Source organism: Hemiscyllium ocellatum, chromosome X (assembly GCF_020745735.1).
Source record: "Hemiscyllium ocellatum isolate sHemOce1 chromosome X, sHemOce1.pat.X.cur, whole genome shotgun sequence".
NCBI classification, from domain to species: Eukaryota; Metazoa; Chordata; class Chondrichthyes; order Orectolobiformes; family Hemiscylliidae; genus Hemiscyllium; species Hemiscyllium ocellatum.
In genome coordinates this window covers 4,579,137-4,594,723 of record NC_083453.1, presented here as the reverse complement: position 1 = coordinate 4,594,723, position 15,587 = coordinate 4,579,137, and the positions used below count along the sequence as shown (strand labels likewise).

General features: G+C 46.3%; 1 protein-coding gene across 1 annotated transcript in view; it reads left to right on the top strand.

The window, feature by feature from the left end:
- Positions 1-480: 480 nt before the first annotated feature.
- Positions 481-15,587, top strand: part of LOC132805797 (Golgi reassembly-stacking protein 2-like) — a 61,921-nt gene continuing 46,814 nt past the window's right edge. Inside the window, exon 1 of the mRNA XM_060821071.1 lies at positions 481-650. Coding sequence (XP_060677054.1) covers positions 588-650 — 63 coding nt within the window. The 5' untranslated portion in view covers positions 481-587. The remainder of the gene's footprint in view (positions 651-15,587) is intronic.

Genomic DNA, 15,587 nt, shown 5'->3' with positions numbered 1-15,587 from the left:
GGGTGGCACAGAGAGCCCCAAACGCACAAGAAGAATTTAATGAAGAGGGGGTCTTTCTCAATTACTAGTCAAATGAAAGGAAAGGGGCTGGAAAAGCACAGCAAGTCAGTCAGCATCCGGGGAGCAGCCTGACCTGCTGTGCTTTTCCAACACCACTCTAATCTAGACTCTGGTTTCCAGCATCTGCAGTCACTGTTTTTACCTGAGTGAAAGGTCCGAGTGCTGATCCTTGTAGCACTCCAGATCCAATCAAGCCTTGCTGACCTGACGCCTTCCATTAGGATTTAGACCAACTCAATGGCTACCCTGTCGTCAATCATTGCAGGTTGCTAAGCTACCAACGTGTCCCACCTTTTCACTGTGGACCAATGAAACGACGGGACGCCCGGTAGCAGACAGTCGATTGGTGAAAACGGCTGTCTGTAAGCTTCCGTTGCTAGGGGTGGGGTCGATTGATTTTTTTTCTCTCTCGTGGGGCCGCTTGTCTTCTCTCCGACTATAGCTATCCTTCTCCCGAATTAAAAGTTGACCGTTTCTCGGTCTTGTCCCAATTCCTTTTCCAAGAGTCGGGGTTGAAAGAGGCGCTAATGGGAAGTTCTCAGAGCGCGGCCCTCCCCGGCGGCAGGACTGAAGGTTTCCACGTTCTTCGGGTAGGTGTGAGGGCCGGGTCGGGCGGGGGTCGCCGAGGAACCTGAAGCCGGGGGTGTGAGGCCTAGTCGGCCTTCCCCGATGATCCAGCCGATCTGGTTGTATGTCTTTGTTTTAAAGCGGGCGTGAAGTGGGTTCTTGCTGTCTTTGCACGACCAGTAACGGAGACTTTTCCTGCCGAGGGTCTCCACGGTGGGCAGGTTGGGATTTTTTTTGTATGATAGGGACGGGCTGGTACTGCTGAAAGGAATGAATGAGCCGCCGAATGTTATCTTTTAGTCTCGCACATGGATTTGTTTTGAGCTTTCTGGGTGGCTCAGTGGTTCGCATCTGCTACCTCACAGAACGGGGACAGGAACGCACCCTCGGGCGACTGTGTAGAGTTTGCACGTTCTCCCAGTGTCTGCGTGGGTTTCCTCCGGATGCACTGGTTTCGTCCCACAATTGAAAGATGTGCAGGTTAGGGTGGATTGGCCATGCTAAATTGTCCTATAATGCCCAGGGATGTGCAGGTTAGGGTGGATTGGCCATGCTAAATTGTCCCCTAGTGTCCAGGGATGTGCAGGTTAGGGTGGATTGGCCATGCTAAATTGTCCCATAGTGCCCAGGGATGTGCAGGTTAGGGTAGATTGGCCATGTTAAATTACCCATAGTGTCCAGGGATGTGCAGGTTAGGGTGGATTGGCCATGCTAAATTGTCCCATAGTGCCCAGGGATGTGCAGGTTAGGGTGGATTGGCCATGCTAAATTGTCCCATAGTGCCCAGGGATGTGCCGGTGAGGGTGGATTAGCCATGCTAAATTGTCCCATAGTGCCCAGGGATGTGCAGGTTAGGGTGGATTGGCCATGGGGAATTGTTCCATCGTGCCCAGGGATGTGCAGGTTAGGGTGAATTGGCCATGCTAAATTGTCCCTTAGTGCCCAGGGATTGGCCATGCTAGGAGAAAGTGAGGATTGCAGATGCTGGAGATCAGAGCTGAAAAATGTGTTGCTGGAAAAGTGCAGCAGGTCAAGCAGCATCTAAGGAGCAGGAGAATCGAAGTTTCGGGCATAAGCCCTTCTTCAGGAATGAGGAGGGTGTGTCGAGCAGGCTAAGATAAAAGGTAGGGAGGGGTGTTGCGAATGCGATAGGTGGAAGGAGGTTAAGGTGAGGGCGATAGGCTGGAGAGGGGTTGGGGCCGGAGAGGTCGGGAAGAAGATTGCAGGTCAAGAAGGTGGTGCTGCGTCCGAGGGTTGGGACTGAGAAAAGGTGGGGGTAGGGGGAATGAGGAAGGTGGAGAAATCTGCATTCATCCCTTGTGGTTGGAGTGTTCCTAGGCGGAAGATGAGGCGCTCTTCCTCCAGGCATTGTGTTGCCATGGTCTGGCAAAGGCGGAGGCCAAGGACCTGCATGTCCTTGGCAGAGTGGGAGGGGGAGCTGCAGTGTTGAGCCACGGGGCGGTTGGGTTGGTTGGTGCGGGTGTCCTAGAGGTGTTCTCTGAAACATTCCGCAAGCAGGGGGCCTGTGGCCTCCTATACATTGGAGAGACATCGGATGGAGCAGATGCAGTAAATGATGTGTGTGGAGGTGCAGGTGAATTTGTGACGGATATGGAAGGATCCCTTGGGGCCTTGGAGGGAAGTAAGGGGGGAGGTGCGGCCGCAAGTTTTGCATTTCTTGCGGTTGTAGGGGAAGGTGCGGTTGTAGTGGAGGTTGGGTTGGTGGGGGGTGTGGACCTGAAGAGGGAATCATGGAGGGAGTGGTCTTTCCGGAACGCTGATAGGGGCGGGAAATACATCCTTGGTGGGTGGGGTCTATTTGGAGGTGGCGGAAATGATAAAGGATGATACGATGTATCTGGAGGTTGATGGGGTGGTAGGTGAGGACCAGTAGGGCTCTGTCCTGGTGGTGATTGGAGGGGCGGGGTTCAAGGGCGGAGGAGCGGGAAGTGGAGGAGATGCGGTGGATAGCATTGTCAACCACGTCTGAGGGAAAAATTGCGGTCTTTGAAGAAGGAGGCCATCTGGGCTGTTCGGTATTGGAATTGGTCCTCCTGGGAGCAGATGCTGCAAAGGCGAAGGAGTTGGGAATATGGGATGGTGTTTTTACAGGGGGCAGGGCTGGAGGTGTAATCTAGCTAGCTGTGGGAGTCAGTTGGTTTATAATAAACGTCCGTGTTGAGTCGGTCGTCCGAAATAGAAATGGAGAGGTCTAGGAAGGGGAGGGAGGAGTCTGAGGCGGTCCAGGTAAATTTGAGGTCGGGGTGGAAGGTGTTACGACCTCAAATTTACCTGGACCATCTCAGACTCCTCCCTCCCCTTCCTAGACCTCTCCATTTCTCCCACAGCTACCTAGATTACACCTCCTGCCACCCTGCCCCCTGTAAAAACACCATCCCGTATTCCCAACTCCTTCGCCTCCACAGCATCTGCTCCCAGGAGGACCAATTCCAATACTGAACAACCCAGATGGCCTCCTTCTTCAAAGACCGCAATTTCCCCTTAGACGTGGTTGACGATGCTATCCACCGCATCTCCTCCACTTCTCGCTCCTCTGCCCTTGAACCCCGCCCCTCCAATCGCCACCAGGACAGAACCCCACTGGTCCTCACCTACCACCCCACCAACCTCCATATACATCGTATCATCCTTCGTCATTTCAGCCGCCTCCAAACAGACTCCACCACCAAGGATATATTTCCTTCCCCTCCCTCGTCAGGTCCACCCCCTCCACTCCACCAACCCAACCTCCACTCCACCAACCTTCCCCTGCACCCGCAAGAAATGCAAAACTTGCGCCCACACCTCCCCCCTCACTTCCCTCCAAAGCCCCAAGGGATCCTTCCATATCCGTCACAAATTCACCTGCACCTCCACACACATCATCTATTGCATCCGCTGCACCCGATGTGGCCTCCTCTATATTGGGGAGACAGGCCGCCTACTTGTGGAACACTTCAGAGAACACCTCTGGGACACCCGTACCAACCAACCCAACCGCCCCGTGGCTGAACACTTTAACTCCCCTCCCACTCCGCCACGGACATGCAGGTCCTTGGCCTCCTCCATCGCCAGATCCTGGCCACATGACACCTGCAGGAAGAGCACCTCATCTTCTGCCTAGGAACCCTCCAACCACAAGGGATGAATGCAGATTTCTCCAGCTTCCTCATTTCCCTTCCCCCCCCCCCCCCCCCACCTTTTCTCAGTCCCAACCATCGGACTCAGCACCGCCTTCCTAACCTGCAATAGTTAAATCAATTCCAAAATTTAATATCCCAACTGGCAGGGTAGGATTGGAATTCCTGTCCCTTGATTGTAAATCCACATCTCTGGATTACCAGCCCAATAACTCCTATGTTCCTTTATACCATGCATGGATAATTCATCCCTTCTATCTCCACTGCAACTGTATTCTATTATACTGAGCTAATCATGAACGTTTTTGTTTCTTTTCAACAAAGTAAATTCTGTGTTCAAGGCATGATTCCACCTCCCAGCCTTGTCTGTCTCTCGTTTTTGAGTTGTTCAATGATGCTGTTATTTTACGCACAATGCGGTTACCAATCGACTTTGCCTGAAAAGCTGTCCGGTTCAAAATGCTGGGCACAGCAGTGTGTATGATAGTGTTTCTTCTTGGGATCTATGATTTAGGAGCATATAGATGCAATTACTAGTTAATTATGTCATTTAATATTGCCAAATGCTTTAACAACTGATGTCCCTTTTTAAAATTATTGCATTTTAATGTTCGTGGTGAAATGAGTAGGTTAGTTTTGTGGTTGCTCTTGCTCTTGCTCCTGCAGAGTAACTCCTTGTAAAAGGCCTCAAGCAAAGCCTCTATTTTTGTCCTAAATAGATGGAATGATCCTGACATCCTGCTAATGTTGATCCATTAATGTTGGCTTCATTCCAGGGCAAGATATTTATGAAAGGAAAATGAATTTAATGACTTTATTTCTGCACGTCCCTATCTAAAATATACTGGAGCTACAAAAATAGTGTTTATGTAATCATAGATTCCTATAGTACAGTACTAAGTGCATCATGTATGTACCAGCTGTCTGGTCAGCTTTTTTCCCCACAGCCCTTCAAAATACACCTTTTTGTGTGTATGCCACTCCCTTTGAAAAGTTATGCACATTTGCCTAATTTTCACCCTTATAATTTCCAATTATAACCCAACATGCTTTATTTATTTTTAAAACGTCTCATCTTTAATCTGTGCCCGCTAGTTGCGACCTGAGCTACCAGTGGAAGCCGTTTTTTTTTTCCCTTGTGGGATCAGAGTCCGTAGTTACATTGATGGCAATTTGTAGCAGCTTGGTTTTGCTGTTAAAGACCCTGTGAATGGGGGAATTGGGGTTGCACTGACGAGGCTGGTGTTTGTTGATTGAGTGGTTTGCTAGCCTGTTTCAGAGGGTAGTTAAAAGTCAATCATGTTACTATGGGTCTGAGGTTATGTGTAGGCTTGACCAGATTAAAAATATCAGGTATCCTTCCCAAAAGGCATTTAGTGAACCAGATGGCCTTCTGTAACAATTGATCGTTTGAGACTGAGACTAGTTTTCACTTCCAAGTTTTATTAACTAAATTTAAATTTGCTGCTGTTGTAGAATTTGAACCTCCAATGATAGGATTAGGATTTAAATTGCAGTTAGACAGGGTAGTGAAGAAGGCATTTGGAACGCTTGCCTTTATTGGTTAGTGCTTTGAGTATAGGAGTTGGGATGTCATGTTGCAAGTGTACAGGACATTGGTGAGGCCATTTTTGGGATACTGCATTCAATTCTGGTCTGCCTGCTATAAGAAGGAAGTTGTGAACCTTGAAAGGGTTCAGATAAGATTTACAAGGATGTTGCCAGGGTTGGAGGGTTTGAGCTATTGGGAGAGGTTGAATAGGCTGGGGCTATTTTTCTGGAAAGTTGGAGGCTGAGGGATGACCTTTAAAAGCTTAAAATCCTGAGGGTCATGGATAGGGTGAATAGCAATGTCTTTTCCCTGGGGTAGGGGAGTCTAAAACTAGACGGCTTAGGTTTAGGGTGAGAGGGGAAAGGTAAAAAGGGACCTGAGAGGCAACTACTTCCTGCAGAGGGTAGTGTGTGTGTGTGTGTGTGTGTGGAACGAGTTGCCACAGGAAGTAGTGGAGGCTGGTACAATTATAACATTTTAAAAGGCATCTGGATGGGTACATGAATGGGAAGAGTTTGGAGGGATATGGGCCAAATACTGGCAAATGGGACTAGATTAATTTAGGATATCTGGTCGACATGGATGAGTTGGACTGAAGGGTCTGTTTCTGTGCTGTATGATTCTGACTTCATAATTTGAATCCATGTCCCCATACTATTAGTCTGGGCCTCTGGTTTACTAGTCCAGTAACAGTGCACTGTACCATCATCTTCTTGCTGAAATGGGTATCAAGTAGATCCTATTTGCACATTGATAGAATTACTTTCTTAAGTCATTTGAGCCTTTATTTCAGTAGGTGAAAGCTTTGACAACAGATTTCAGAATTGACTCTTTTGACTCTGCATACACAAAGCTGAAAGCCTTTTGAATGCTTGCCATTGTAAGTTTCTTAGTGTTGGGTTTCTAGTTTAAATGCTGTCAGTTTTCTTTTGGCATAAGATAAAACACTTGAAGCAGACCTATACTTCACTGTTTCACAAGAAAGTATAGCACGAGAGTACATTTTCTTGTGTCAACATGGCTCTCTGTGAAAGAATCACCCCAGGCTCAGGTGCTTGATATTTTCAAATCTAACTCTAAGCTTTGAGGATCTAATCTTAATTGACGCAACTCCTTCACACACTGTCTAAAGTGACTTTGCTTGCTTTGCTGATCTACCGAGAAGCTGCCTTTCCTCTGTTTTGGCACCTGTCCCCACTTTCTATGTCTCACCACTAGCTTTTATCCTGTTACAGCAGTCACCTTTGCAACCCCGGATTGTAGGACACTCTTTGACACTGGAGAGAACATGGATACATAATTTGTGCAGTCAGTCATTGAACCAGTTATGCATCCAGGTTCTCTTGTTTGATCACCTCGAGCAGAATTGTCTTGTTATCTCACGCAACGTCCTGTTTGTACAGAATCGTACTGGAGAGTATGGGTAACCCCAAATGTCTTTTTTTTAAACTGACTAACCTTTTTATATTGCATAAAGAAATTCATAGCATTCCTCATCTTTAAACTTGAGGTGATTTGCTCTGCTATCTGTCCATTCAACTCCCCTGTCCTCCGTTCCAATTCCTATCTCCTAGGAATGTTTGCCCTTTTTGTTTTCCAGTGTTGACTAGATTCATTTCCTTCCCTCTTGACCTGGTCTGCCTCCTGAGCAATCAATTACCTTTCTTAGTTCAATCATTCCTAACTTCATTAACACTTTTTATCCAATATCCTTGGCAGCTGTTTCACAGGCTCCATCTTCTTTCAAGACTGATTCATTCATGCTGCTCCCAATCCCATCCCTGTTGACTTGCCTGGCTGGTCCCCCAGTCTATAGACACAAATCCTGTCCTGGCTTTAAATACTGTAGTGCCATGCTCAACACTACTTATGCAATCTTTCACCCCATGTTCCTGAATACGCACTCTGGGTTGGTTTGCTTCCTCCCTGTCTTCTCTGTCACCAACGGCAGCAGAGCTTTCAATTGCACATTTGAATTCTGCTCAAACATTTACTTTACCACCATTCTTCTTTCAGAAAAACATTTGCCAAGTTGTTGAATCGTACTTTCTAACAAGTTCCCTCATTTCTCTCCCTTTTACTACTTGGCTCCCTTTGAATTCCCTGTGCTGTCAATGTTGTTGTATGGGAGTGCTGCTTAGATTAAATTGCTGTCCCTCGTGTCAAGCTGAAATCCCAGCTGTCAGTTCAGGTTGTTGTTGTTGAGAATGAGTTGTGATGAAGGGTACTCTACTTCTGAAGTGCAGACATTTTTCTCTTAAATTCCCAATAACACAGATCCATTGAAGATCAATCACTTGGCAAAAGGAGCACCTTGTTTGCCAACATTACAACACAAATCACCACAAAAGTGCAAAGTACTTATGAGATATTTTAATTACTTCATATACTACTGTTTAACTGTAAATATATACTGAACTGAGACAGTTCTGTCATTAATTCAGCCACTGTGCGTGGGAGCATGCTGTAGAAAAACTTCCTGTTGGATTATTGTGACCTGCTGCAGCACAATGCAGTCATTGTGTAGAGCGGACAGGAGCACTTTTACCATTGCAAGGAATTGTTAAATGGCGGGACAAATGTTTTACGTACACTTGTACAAGAGGATGTTACAACCCTTTTTAATAGGACTTTGAGTCATGAATCTTTTTTAAAGATATAAAATTTTCAGAAACAGTTTAATAGAGCTGCAGCAAGCACCAGCTGACCCAGTGCTGCAGAAGTAACACAGTGAGGATGTGCTACGACCTGATGGCAGACTGGAGCTTGAGGGTTAAACTTGCCAAAACTGTGAACTTGATTTGTTTCCAAGCTCTCCCGAGCCTGAAAGTAACCCACCCCAGGCAAAGTGCCAAGTGGAGTTTTCCTGTGCGGATTTGTTTCTCTCTTGTTAGGTGATGAGGAAGGAGAAGAAAGCACTTGTAGTCTACAGTACTGTCCTGATCGGCACGAACAGACTTTCTATCTGAGAGGGGATAGGCAACAGTGAGCTCTGCAGCATTGACTCCCTGAGCTAATCAAGTTGAAAAAGTGGCTTTCCTCTGTGGTGTTAAGACTGATTCAGACCTTCCTCTGAGTCCCGGTGAGTTGGAACTACTGGGATCCAATTATATCTCCTGAGTGGTTATTTCCCATTTGACCACAAGCTGGCAGGGTGCCAGCTGTCACTTGGTGGGTGGCAGATTTGGCTCTGAATCAGAATGTTGCACAATCACATTCCAGTCCAGAGACTAGAGCCCAGAAATCCAGACTGGCACTCATGCCAGAGGTAGGCAGTGTATATCCCTCAAACATTATCTGCTTGTGATCTCCTTTCTGTTTGTGGGAGCTTACTGTTGTATCTCCACGTTTCCAACAGTGATACATTCAAAAGGCTTTCATTGACTGTAAAGTGTTTTGAGGTTGTGAAAGGTATTAAGTAATCTTTAGATTTTCTTTATTTATCTCATTCTTTTTTTCACTCAGTGTAGTGGATTGCTTCTCTGCATGGATAGAGGGCACAGCTATTTTCTTTTACTTGGAAGTGTAGAGCTGCTCATACTCAAGAGTCGCAACTGAAGTGTGGGCCCTTTAGTCTTGAAAGAGTAACTGTGTGATAGTTTTTGGGCTTGATATCACATCCAGTTTTGGGATGGTGCTGTTTGTGCACCAGCTTTCTCACTCCATTTGGATTAGGTAAGGAGTCCATTTGACCTATCACATCTGTGCTAGCTCACTGGAAGATAAACTCATCTAGTCCCACTGCCCTGCCATTTCCCTGTAGTCTTGTATTTCAAATAATTATCCAGTTCTTTAATAAAGGTGTGGACTGAATCAGCCTCCACCACACACCCTGTTCATTCCAAATCCTAGCCATGTGCTGTGCTGTCTACAAGCCGCACTGCAACAACATTCCAAAGCTGCTTCAACAGCACCTTCCTCACTCGTGACCTTTACTGTCGTTGATTTGAAGGAATTTGTGATTGCAGTTACCTAATATAGGCAGTCATATAGAAGTACAGCATGGAAACAGACCCTTTGGTCCACCTCATCCATGCTGACCAGATATCCTAACCTAATCTAGTCCCACCTACCAGCACCTGGCCCATATCCCTCTAACCCCTTTCTATTCATATACCCATCCAGGTGCCTTTTAAATGTTGTATTTGTACCAGCCTCCACTACTTTCTCTGGCAGTTCATCACACACACACCTTTTTTTTTTTCCCCCTGTCATCCTACACCTATACCCTCTGGCTCTGGACTCTCCAACCCCAGGGAAAAGACTTTGTCTATTTATCTTATCCATGCCCCTCACGATTTTATAAACCTCCTATAAGGTCACCCCTCAGCCTTTGACGCTCCAGGGAAAACAGCCCCAGCTTATTCAGCCTCTCCCTGTAGTTCAGATCCTCCAACCCTGGCAACATCCTTGTAAATCTTTTCTGAACCCTTTCAAGTTTCACAACATCCTTCTGATAGGAAGGAGACCAGAATTGCACGCAATATTCCAACAGTGGCCGAACTAATGTCCTGTACAGCTACAACATGACCTCCCAACTCCTGTACTCAATACTCTGACCAATAAAGGAAAGCATACCAAATGTCACCTTGACTATCCTATCTACCTGCGGCTCTACTTTCAAGGAACTCTGGACCTGCACTCCAAGGTCTCTTTGTTTAGCAACACTCCCCAGGATTTTGCCATTAAGTATCAACACTTTGTAGCAAATTTCTGCTGGTTTGAGTTTAGGAAGCAGCAGTTTAGATATGATACATACTTTTTATCTAATTAAAGAATGCAACTGTGACAATTTGGGATTATGCACTGATACTAAGGGGACGCAGACTATTAACGCAGAGTCTGTTGGTCTCGTTAAGGTTATGGGGGCAAGATCCTGCTATCTAGCTAAGGTGTTGAGGACCCTTCCTTGGATCTTCCTGCTGTTGTGCTCTCGGCAATAAATGCTGGGCAAGTCAGCGAAGCCCATATCCTGCAATTTTTTTTATGTTCATATACTCAGCCCTGAGTGTTCCAGTTTTAAAAAAATATTTGATTTCTAGCAACCACAATATTTTTTAAGATTTTAAAGCCCTGCCTTTGTCATGTTTTCCCTGAGAACTTAGCTGGGCCATGCTGTTGCACATTTCCGCAGTTACTTAGCTGTTAAAGGACCTGAGCTGCAAGCAATGCATGTTTCTTTTTCTTTCGGCCCAACACATCCACACCAACCCTCCAAACAGTAACCAATTACTACTTTTATAGTTTGCATTGACAAGTCACCACCTTAAGGGCTTATCTTATTGAATCATGGATTCTGACGAGGCTTAATAAGATGGCTAGTAAAAGGACCATTCCCCTTTGCTGGGAACTCTAACATTCATCCATTTAGGATGGGCATGAGAAATGTCGTCACGAAAGGATTGTGAAGTTTTAGAATCCTGTACCGCAGAGGGTTGTGAATGCTCCATGGTTGAACGTTATTTAAGGCTGAGAAACTTTTGTTGTCGTGGGGAATCGAGGGATGTGGGAAGTAGGTGGGACAGTGAAGTTGGAAATCCCAAGATCAGTCACATTGAGTGACAGAGCAGGCTCTGTCTGCTCCTTTTTAAACTGCATGAATACAAGAGAAGCAAGAATAATAGAGTCTCATTCAGTGCCTGCTCTAATCTATCTTGCATTTCGCTCTTCAATTTTTTTTTGCTTTTTGTGCTCTGCTGTAGTCTCTGGCTTTTCCCAAGCTGAGAGCGCAGTAAGCTCAGCTTGATGACTGGTGCTTTTTGAATTATGCAGTGGACCTGTATCCATCTGAAGGCTGGTTTCCACTGAACAGTCACTTAAATTGTTACACAACACACGTGAAATATCCGGCCCCAAACCTGGCCTTTACTGGTCAGTGCATTGAATGTAGGAGTTAGAACGTTATGTTGTGGCTGTACAGGACACAATGGGGCCACATTTGGAATACTGTGTTCAATTCTGGGCTCTCTGCTATAGGAAAGATGTTGTGAAACTTGAAAGGGTACAGAAAAATTTACAAGGCTGTTGCCAGGGTTGGAGCTATAGAGAGGCTGAGGGGTGACCTTAGAGGTTTGTAAAATCATGAGGGGCATGAATATGTGAATAGACAAGGTTTTTCTTCCCTTCCCCCTCCCAGGGTAGGGGAGTCCAAAACTAGAAGGCATAAGTTTAAGTTGAGGGAAAAGGTTTAGAACATTACAGCGCAGAACAGGCCCTTTGGCCTTCGATGTTGCGCTGACCTGTAGAACCAGTGTGAAGCCCATCTATCCTGCACTATTCCATTTTCATCCATATGTTTATCCAATGACCATTTAAATGCCCTTAAAGATAGTGAATCTACTACTGAAGCAGGCAGGCTGTTCCACACCACTACTATTCCGAGTAAAGAAACTACCTCTGACATCTGTCCTATATCTATCGCCCCTCCATCCCCTTGTGCTAGCCATCACCGTCTGAGGAAAAAGGCTCTTATTGTCCACTCTATCTAACCCTATGATTATCTTGTATGTCTCTCTTTAAGTCACCTCTCAACATTCTTCTCTCTCATGAAAACAGCTTCAAATCCCTCAGCCTTTCCTCTTAAGGCCTACCCTCCATACCAGGTAACATCCTGGTAAATCTCCTCTGCACTCTTTCCAAAGCTTCCACATCCTCCCTATAATGCCGTGACCAGAACTATACACAATACTCCAAGTGCAGCTGCACCAGAGTTTTGTCCAGCTGCAGCATAACCTCATGGTTCCGAAACTCCAATCCCTCTCCCAATAAAACCTAACACACCGTATGCTTCCTTAACAACCCTATCAACCTGGGTGGCAACTTTCCGGGATCTATGTATGTAGACGCAGAGATCTCTTTGCTCATCTACACTACCGAGGATCTTACCATGACCCCAGTACTCTGTATTCCTGTTTGCTTCTTTCAAAGTGAATCACCTCACCCTTTTCCGCATTAAACTCCATTTGCCACTTCTCAGCCTAGCTCTGCAGCTTATCTATGTCCCTCTGTAACCTGCAATATCTTTCCACACTGTCCACAACTCCACTAACCTTAGTATCATTCGCAAATTTACTAACCCATCCTTCTATGCCCTCATCTAGGTCATTTATAAAAATGACAAACAGCAGTGGCCCCAAAACAGATCCTTATGGTACACCGCTCATAACAGAACTCCAGGATGAACGTTTCCCATCAACCACCACCCTCTGTCTTCTTTTAGCTAGCCAATTTCTGATCCAAACCACTAAATCACTCTCAATCCCATGTCTCTGTATTTTGTGCAATAGCCTACCATGGGGAATCTTGTCAAATCCCTTACTGAAATCCATATACCCCACATCAACCGCTTTACCCTCATCTACCTGTTTGGTCACCATCTCAAAGAACTGAATAATGTTTGTGAGGCAGGGCCTACCCTTCACAAAACTGTGTTGATTATCCCTGATCTACTTAATTCCTTTCTAGATGATGATAAATCCTATCGCTTATAACCTTTTCCAACACTTTATCCACACCCGAAGTAAGGCTCACTGGTCTATAATTACCAGTGTTATCTGTACTCCCCTCCTTGAACAAGGGAATAACATTTGCTATCCTCCAGTCTTCTGGCACTGTTCCTGGAGACAATGATGGTATAAAGATCAAAGCCAAAGGCTCTGCAATCTCCTCCCTGGCTTCCCAGAAAATCTTAGGATAAATCCCATCTGGCCCAGGAGACTTGTCTATTTTCACACTTTCCAGAATTGCTAATTCCAAGTCCTTGTGAACCTCAATCCCAGCTAGGCAGAAGTGGGTACTGCAGATGCTGGAGATTAGAGTCAAGATTAATCCCGTCTAGATAAAAACAATGACTGCAGATGCTGGAAACCAGATTCTGAATCAGTGGTGCTGGAAGAGCACAGCAGTTCATGCAGCATCCAAAGTGCAGCGAAGTCGATGTTTCGGGCAAAGGTCCTTCATCAGGAATAAAGACAGAGAACCTGAAGCGTGGAGAGATAAGCTAGAGGAGGGTGGGGGTGGGGAGAAAGTAGCATAGAGTACAATGGGTGAGTGGGGGAAGGGATGAAGGTGATAGGTCAGGGAGGAGAGGGTGGAGTGGATAGGTGGCTTTGGTACCGAGTTTGTTTCACGACATGGTTGAAGAGCTTCAGGGCAGAGGAAATGACCTGGGGTACTTTCTCCCCACCTCCACCCTCCTCTAGCTTATCTCTCCACGCTTCAGGCTCACTGCCTTTATTCCTGATGAAGGGCTTTTGCCCGAAACGTCGATTTCGCTGCACTTTGGATGCTGCCTGAATTGCTGTGCTCTTCCAACACTACTGATCCATTAATCCCGTCTAGTCTAGTAGCCTGTATCTCAGTATTCTCCTCGGCAACATTGTCTTTTTCCAGTGTGAATACTGATGAACAATATTCATTTAGCGCTTCCCCTATCTCCTCGGACTCCACGCACAACTTCCCACTACTATCCTTGATTGGCCCTAATCCTACTCTTAGTCATTCTTTTGTTCCTGATCTACCTATAGAAAGGATCAAGAAAAACCCTGCTGCCTCACAGCGCCTGTAGACCTGGGTTCAATTCCCGACTCAGGTGACTGACTGTGTGGAGTTTGCACGTTCTCCCCGTGTCTGCGTGGGTTTCCTCTGGGTGCTCCGGTTTCCTCCCACAGTCACAAAGATGTGCGGGTCAGGTGAATTGGCCAAGCTAAATTGCCCGTAGTGTTAGGTAAGGGGTATGGGTGGGTTGCGGGTCGGTGTGGACTTGTTGGGCCGAAGGGCCTGTTTCCACACTGTAAGTCTAATCTTAAAAAAATCTAATCCTAATCTATCTGCCAACAACTTCTCATGTCGCCTTCTGGCTCCCCTGAGCACGCTCTTTAGGTGCCTTCCTGGCTAACTTGTAACTCTCAAGCATCCTAACTGAGCCTTCACGTCTCATCCTAACATAAGCCACCTTCTTCGTCTTGACAAGAGATTCAACGTCTTTAGTAAACCACGGCTCCTTCACTCGACCACTACCTCCCTGCCTGACGGGTACCTACTTATCAAGAACACGCAGTAGCTGTTCCTTGAATAAGCTCCACATTTCAATTGTGCCCATCCCCTGCGGTTTCCTTTCCCATCCTATGCATCCTAAATCCTGCCAAATCACTTCATAATTGCCTTTCCCCCCAACGATAATTCTTGTCCTGTGGTATAAACCTCTGCCTTTCCATCACTAAAGTAAACCTAACCGAATTGTGGCCACTATCGCCAAAGTGCTCACCTCCCTCCAAATCTAACACCTGGCCTGGTTCATTACCCGGTACCAAATCCAATGTGGCCTTGCCCCTTGTTGGCCTGTCTACTGTGTCAGGAAACCATCCTGCACACATTGGACAAAAACCTGACTCATCTAAAGTACTAGAACTATAGTATTTCCAAGCGCCTCATCCAAGAGCGCCTCATCTTCCGCCTAGGAACCCTCCAACCACAAGGGATGAATGCAGATTTCTCCAGCTTCCTCATTTCCCCCCCCCACCCACCTTATCTCAGTCCCAACCCTCGGACTCAGCACCGCCTTCTTGACCTGCAATCTTCTTCCCAACCTCTCCGGCCTATCACCCTCACCTTAACCTCCTTCCACCTATCGTATTCCCAATGCCCCTCCCCCCAAGTCCCTCTTCCCTACCCTTTTATCTTAGCCTGCTTGGCATGCCCTCTTCATTCCTGAAGAGGGGCTTATGCCTGAAACATCGATTCTCCTGCTCCTTTGATGCTGCCTGACCTGCTGTGCTTTTCCAGCAGCACATTTTTCAGCTCTGATCTCCAGCATCTGCAGTCCTCACTTTCTCCTATAGTATTTCCAGTCAACATTTGGAAAGTTATCAAGCCCCCCATAACAACTACCCTGTGACTTTCACTCTTATCCAGAATCATCTTTGCTATCCTCTCCTCTACATCTCTGGATCTATTTGAAGGCCGATTAGAGAACTCCCAACAGGGTGTCCTCTCCTCTCCTTTCCTGTTTCTTACCTCAGTAGACAAGCCCTCAAACGTCCTTTCTGCCACCGTAATACTGTCCTTGACTAACAATGCCACACCACCTTCTCTTTTACTATCTTCTCTGCTCTTATTGAAACATCTCAATCCTGGAACCTTCAACAACTGTTCCTGTCCCTGCTCTCTCCATGTCTCTGAAATTGCCACAACATCGAAGTCCTACGTACCAGCCCAGGCTTCAAGTTCTGAAAATGTGTTGCTGGTTAAAGCACAGCAGATCAGGCAGC